The sequence below is a fragment of the Tasmannia lanceolata genome, unplaced genomic scaffold, assembly GCF_043159265.1.
Source record: "Tasmannia lanceolata isolate RefF3 unplaced genomic scaffold, GAP_Taslan_0.1 ptg000004l, whole genome shotgun sequence".
In the NCBI taxonomy this organism is placed as follows: Eukaryota; Viridiplantae; Streptophyta; class Magnoliopsida; order Canellales; family Winteraceae; genus Tasmannia; species Tasmannia lanceolata.
The window spans coordinates 13,137,563-13,144,372 of record NW_027518681.1 but is presented as its reverse complement, the minus strand read 5'-3'; the positions used below and the strand labels follow the sequence as shown (position 1 = coordinate 13,144,372).

Here is a 6,810-nt window from a genome sequence, read left to right as displayed (position 1 = left end):
CTTGAATTTGTTGGCTTTATGAATTTGAGAACCAAGGTCATTGATTGGAAATATGAAAGTTGTTTCCACTCTATGCCCCTTGTATAGCATATATCTTCTCACTTTCTTCATATTCTTTGAGCTTTCCATCTATGTCTTGCCCCTGGTATCGGTTGTAGCTTTTCTAGACAATCTTCTTATTCTTGAAATAATTTTATCAATTCTTCACACTCTTTAGAGGGTAATGTATTTTCAATCGGCATTTACTGGATCAAGGTTTTAGTGCCAGTGTTTACCACTTCAATTTCATCTTTGAAAGGCTGAGGTTGGCGCTCCTCCTCTTGTTCAAGTAATTGCTGTGACTCAAGTGGAGTTTCGTCAATTTTGTCCTCATTTGAGGAGGGAGTCTTACTTTAAGATCAGAAGCATACTTAAGAAACAGACACAAGTGAACTATTGAAACTTGGAATTTTATTTAAAGGAAAGGCTGTTACATCTGACGACCTATCCTGAACATGCTCAGGATTCACAACTCTGAATAAAGAGAAAAGCAAACGATAACTTGCCTGGACTAGGCATTAACCTTGAACTGTAAAACCGGACTCAACAATTGCACTGACCATGATGACTGACTCAACATAAAATAGTAAACGACTAAAACTTTAACTGCCGCAACTGTCTAGCTCCGGAGGCTCGGCGAAAGCTGGCTCATAAGTGGTACTTTCAACTTCTGATTCTTTTCATGGCAACCGGGCCTGTGCTTCTTTGAACCCTCAGTTATCTAAGCATTGCGATCGGCTGGCGGCAGTACTGCATGATTCGGGTAGGCTAATTTTTTTTCATCAATCAACTTTTGGATCCTGAATTTTAAGGCAATGCAATTATCAGTAAGGTGGCCAGGGCCTCTATGGTATTCACAATACTGGTCCATTCTCCAATTTGCTGGTAAAGGATTAGGAGGAGCCCTAATGCCGGGTAGGGTAATGTGACCTGAAGCTAACCCTTGCTGCAAAATGACTGATGGTGGAAATGGGAGAGGGGTAAATTCCTTCTTGAGCGCTTGCTTAGGTGTTGCCGTTAACTGATTGTATTTGAATACCATAGGGTTTTGTAACTCCTTGATTTTTTTCGAAGTAAAATTGCCTCTGTTATAAACCCCATGTATTGTGGCCACTTTGATTTCCTGACCTATGGAGACCGGGCTCATCACTGTACATTGCTGGTCGTGATTATCGTGAGACTTTCTCTTCATTTGCTCAAACCACGGTTTGTGGTCATCAGGAAAGGATGAAGCTTCGCCGCTTGACAAAAGATTTTGAGGGTCGAGGAGCCCCATGTCTATAAGGTCTTGAATATCATATTTCAAGCTGAGGCATTTATCAGTTGCATGACCATGACGTAAATGATAATCACAAAATTCTTTCATTTGGAAGGTCCCAGGACTGGGAAGAGGATTAGGAACAGGCTCTGATTCCAATAGTGTTATCATTCTTTCCTTGAGCAACCATTTCAAAGCATCAGGTCGCGAGATCGGCAAGTCAGTGAATTCTCTTTTAGTAGTCTCAGATGGTGGCTCTTGGTTATATTCAAGAATTAAGGGCCCAATAAAATCCTGCTGGTGCTGAGAGATAGAGTTTCTGGTAACAACACCTTGGACTTTGGTATTTTTGTCAGCGAAATGCTTCGAACTTTGGGACTGACAATACCAGGTTTGCATTTGTTGCTTCATCTGATGAACTTCTTCTGTTAGCGCAGCCATTTGTCTAGAGAGATTCACAATTAGTTCTTCCAAACCCATAACCATGGAGAGGCTCGGATTTTTGCCCTTAGAGACAACAGTGGTTGGACCAAATTTCTCAGTAAGTTGAGCTTTGATGAATTGATTTTCTTCCTTCAATTCCTTCATCAGTTGGACGAGCTGGGCCAGGGTTTCTGTGACATGAAAGAGCTGAAAATTTTCCATAGAATCGGCCATCGGTAGGAAAAAGTGGATAGAGAGACTTCCAAAGAAAATGGGGAAATAGCTTCTTCACTGGCCACGAATAGATTCAAACCCAAGAAGCTTTCCTGGATTTTCAGCAGTGAGCAATCCTGACATAGGAACAATAAACACGAGATGCGAGCTTGAAATTCAGGGAATTTCTCCTTTCTATGATTGACATGATAATTATGATACGACTAGATAAGGAACGAGAGGTAAAATGATGGTTCCTCAAAACAAATACACACAGCAATGATGACATGACAGCACGCGGGGAATGCCCCTCGTTCAAGGATTATGAGAGTAAACTCTGAAGGATTCAGCAGAAATATTCTTGAAAAAGGTATCCCCTAGAGGAGGAAGAGACCAAGGGTACAGGCAAGATTGGATCATCAAGATTGCATGATCAAATGATTGAGACACAATTTCCGCCAATGAAGACACAATCGAATCCCACAAGAGACGAATGATAGACACATGATCAAAATGTGAGATTGCATAGGATTACTTTCAACGGGTAGATTAAGAATAACTAATCCTATGAGATCTTTAGAAATGATGGGATTTATATCCTAACCCCAAAGGAAAAGTTTTTAGTCTTCGCACATTTTAACAGTGTTACCTGAAGGCATCAACCCTAATCCTAATCTAGCGGAGTGGAGAGAGGATCTCGACTCATGACTTTGTTTGTGTACCTAGGACCGATCGTAGCCATTGGAAGATGGACTACGGCCTAATCTAGACACAAATGGGTAAGATATCCTAAACTAGGCTCACACATGTGGTGCACATGTGTTCGTATACTGCATGCATGTGTGGGTTAATCTAGGGGTAAGGCCAAGAGTTCCCTTAGCGCGAATCCATGTTCGATATACTGTACCAGTGTCCGGCGTATCAGTACGTGAACAAGAGATCCGTTTACGTACCATAAAGGTACTAGGCTAAGGGTGGAATGCTTCTCTAGCACAGAGGCACCAGGTGATGAAATCCCAGTCAACCATGCTAGATAACACTCCGGGTTCCTAAAATAGGACGTGTGTGCACGTGAGATGCAGAGTTTAGATGCAAGTGATGTAAGTGTGTGCACTAAGTTCACGCAATCTATGATGCCTTCAGGTTTTGTTAGATTAAGTTCAAGTAAAATGTGATGAGAAAATAAAACAAGACAAACTAATCTAACAAGTATAGAGTTTTTATGAGCCAGTTAAATTAAATTCAAATGAATTATCTTTTGAAATTTTAATGAAGTTAGGTGGTCCCCAGCAGAGTCGCCAGACTGTGGTACCCGGATCCCGCGAGAGGGGTGTGGGGCGCGAGCCGCCGCGCGCTCTCCTTTTGGTCTCTCGTTTCCACGCGATTGGCGTGTGCATTTTAATGTTGATTTGAATTAATCTTTCCTGTGAACTTGGGATCACTAAGGCAATCCGAATTCCACACGAAAGAGACTGACAGAGTCGCCACCTAGATGTGGGATCTAGGACCCGTAATTAACCAGAAATCTAGACTCGCTACCTGGTTACGAGAATGGAAGGTATGGGGAGTTATCCGCCACATGCACCATTCCTGCCCGATAATCGGTCTTCGATTCCAAAAGCTAACTCTTTTAAATTTATTTTAAATGGCTCATTCAACTCTATGTTAATGTGCGAACTAAGTGACATGCATCCTATGATCTAATTTCAATGAGAATCCTAAATGTGTATCTTGATTTATTAATTTGTCTGGATTCAATCTAAGTGAAAGTTCTCCTAGAATTCTAATTTCATGGAAAGTCCTAAGTGATTTGATTAAGTATTTACGAGAAAATTAATATACAAAACACCACAATTTGTTTGTGGTGCCGACTCGCGGGTGGTATGCCATCAGACATCCAAGCTGCCTACGTACCCAAGCCTTACTGGGATCAGAGTCGACGTAGTTCGGTGCACCTAAGCTAAGCTACTTATGCCTAACTCAACTAGGACACCGACCTAGACGGGATTGACTGTTTCAACAGTTTTAGGAGAAGTTATTTAATTCAAGTTGAGGATTTTATTATCTTAGGATTTCATCTAAGATGCTATATGATTCTCATCTAAATGCAAATGGTCCCTTAGACTAATGCAGGTTTGCCTACATCCTAGTTTACTAGGCTTGTCCTAGGGAAAGATTGGGTGACTAGTGTAACTAGACCTATGGCACGGTTGCTATACATAGCAAACGTCCGTGATGAGGCTGGACTCCTAACTCTAGGACTCCCTAAAACCTAAGACTCCCTAAAACTTAGGACACGACACGACACCGGTGTTCCTAAATTGGGCTCTAAGGGTCCTTACGACGGAAACCATAATCCAATGGTTCCGAGAGACACGAGATGAATCGAGATGATGAATAGTGTGAGGGAATGGGAAAGATAGAGAAAGGTGCGACTGAACTTGGGAGTGCCAAATTGCCTACGTACCCCGTGATGGGGATCAAGCCACACGTAGTTCCACTGGGGAGGTTGCTTGGATTTTGGAAAACAGGTTTGGTATTTGGATCAGGAATCGGGTTTGTATTTGAGCATTGGACTTGAGATTCAAAAACATTGATATAACAATGGGATTTTGGAATTGGGAATTTGCATCAAAGAATTGAGCATATTGGAATCATCAAGGGTTTGAATTTTCGGAATTCAAAGTGGGCGGGCTTATGAGATTCGGCCAAATGGATTCAGACATGCGACTCGGATTGTGTTGGGATATGACTTGGTTGGATTGGGTTAATGGTTAGGGTCAAGTGAGTCGGGTCTAAGTTAGGAGCAAACCCGAGACTAGCCATGGTCTAACTAGGAGGAAGCAGGGTACAAACCAGGGTGCGGACCAGGGTGCACCAGGGTGCGAACCAGCAGGGAACCAGGGTGCGAACCAGCAGGGAACCAGGGTGCGAACCAGCAGGGGAACCAGGGTGCAACCAGCAGGGAACCTGGGTGCAACCAGCAGCGAACCTGGGTGCAACCAGGGTCTAACCAGAGTGCGAACCAGCAGGGAACCAGGGTGCGAACCAATATCGAACCAGGGTGCGAACCAGTAGGGAACCAGGGTGCAACCAGCAGGGAAGCAGGGTGCGAACCAGTAGGGAACCAGGGTGCGAACCAGTAGGGAACCAGGGTGCAACCAGCAGGGAACCAGGGTGCGAATCAGTAGGGAACCAGGGTGCAACCAGCATCGAACCTGGGTGCAACCAGCAGCGAACCTGGGTGCAACCAGGGTCTAACCAGAGGCTAACCAGGGGGAAAACAGACCCTACATGCTTCCTAACATGGTTTTTCTTTTAAAGTAAAAGATATGCATGAAAACAGACCCTACATAGAATTGAAATAAATGCCTACCTCTTTGGAAACCCACTTTGTGTTTGATTTTTCTTTGATGGTAATTCCTTGAAGATGATTCCTTGCTTGATAATGACTGCTTTTGATATATATCACCCAACGTATAAAATCACCCGATCCGGCAAGGATGGCCGAACCCTTGAAGAGATGAGGGAGAGGGATGAATTTTCTAAGAGAGGGGTTCTTTTTCTTCTTTTTGTTGGATGGTGGGATGAGAGGGTATTTATAGGAGAATGGGATAGGAGGTTAGGTGAGGTTAGGTGAGGTTAGGTAAGGTTAGGTGAGGTTAGGTGGTTAGGTGAGGTTAGGTGAGGTTAGGTGAGGTTTGGATGGTTAGGATGAGAGGAGAGGTTAGGTGAGGTTAGGTGAGGTTTGGATGGTTAGGATGAGAGGAGAGGTTAGGTGGTTTTGGATGGTTAGACCCAGGTCAAGATCTGCCATTGATCTAACGATTTACGGAAATCGGGTCTCGGAATGGAATCAGGGTTCGGGCTATGAAGTGACCCTATCTTATTTTGTCCCGATTGATGATCCGTAAAGTCAGATCAAGATATTAATGACCTAAAACATATATTAGGTTATTGTTGGTTAAAGTAAAGCAAAATGTGGGTGTCTACAGTACCCAAGTTTAAGAACTGGGTTTCCAGTGAGTACCCAAGTTTAAGAACTGGGTTTCCAGTGAGTACCCAAGTTTTGTGAACTGGGTTTCCAGTGCGTACCCAAGTTTAAGAACTGGGTTTCCAGTGCGTACCCAAGTTTAAGAACTGGGTTTCCAGTGCGTACCCAAGTTTAAGAACTGGGTTTCCAGTGAGTACCCAAGTTTTGTGAACTGGGTTTCCAGTGCGTACCCAAGTTTAAGAACTGGGTTTCCAGTGAGTACCCAAGTTTTGTGAACTGGGTTTCCAGTGCGTACCCAAGTTTAAGAACTGGGTTTCCAATGCGTACCCAAGTTTAAGAACTGGGTTTCCAGTGCGTACCCAAGTTTAAGAACTGGGTTTCCAGTGAGTACCCAAGTTTTGTGAACTGGGTTTCCAATGCGTACCCAAGTTTAAGAACTGGGTTTCCAGTGCGTACCCAAGTTTAAGAACTGGGTTTCCAGTGAGTACCCAAGTTTTGTGAACTGGGTTTCCAGTGAGTACCCAAGTTTTGTGAACTGGGTTTCCAGTGAGTACCCAAGTTTTGTGAACTGGGTTTCCAGATATAAAAATGACACTGAATTTGCAAGAAGATTATTTATTCATAACAACAAATATACAAATATACAACTTTACAAGATCACCTTTTCACGCCGGATAATTCGACTACTGATAATATTTCCTGAGGTTTTTGGAGTTCCATGCATGAGGTAATAGGTGCTCCTCCAGTGTCTCTAGCCTGTAGCTTCCTGGCCGGATAACTTCCTTCACTCGATAGGGTCCCTCCCAAGTTGGGGAAAGTTTCCCTACTTTCGTCGGCTGGGAGACGGCTGCCTTTCTTAGGACCAGATCCCCTGTCCTGAATT

General features: G+C 43.5%; 1 protein-coding gene across 1 annotated transcript; it reads right to left on the bottom strand.

Annotated features, from left to right (window-relative positions):
- Positions 1 to 435: 435 nt before the first annotated feature.
- On the bottom strand, positions 436 to 5,490 carry LOC143875560 (uncharacterized). The gene is made up of 2 exons (XM_077377138.1): positions 5,310 to 5,490; positions 436 to 2,070 (listed from the first exon to the last, which is right to left on the bottom strand). The coding sequence occupies exon 2, from the start codon at positions 1,952 to 1,954 to the stop codon at positions 761 to 763; it is 1,194 nt and encodes a 397-aa protein (XP_077233253.1). The 5' UTR covers positions 1,955 to 2,070; positions 5,310 to 5,490; the 3' UTR covers positions 436 to 760.
- Between the last annotated feature and the right edge of the window lie 1,320 nt (positions 5,491 to 6,810).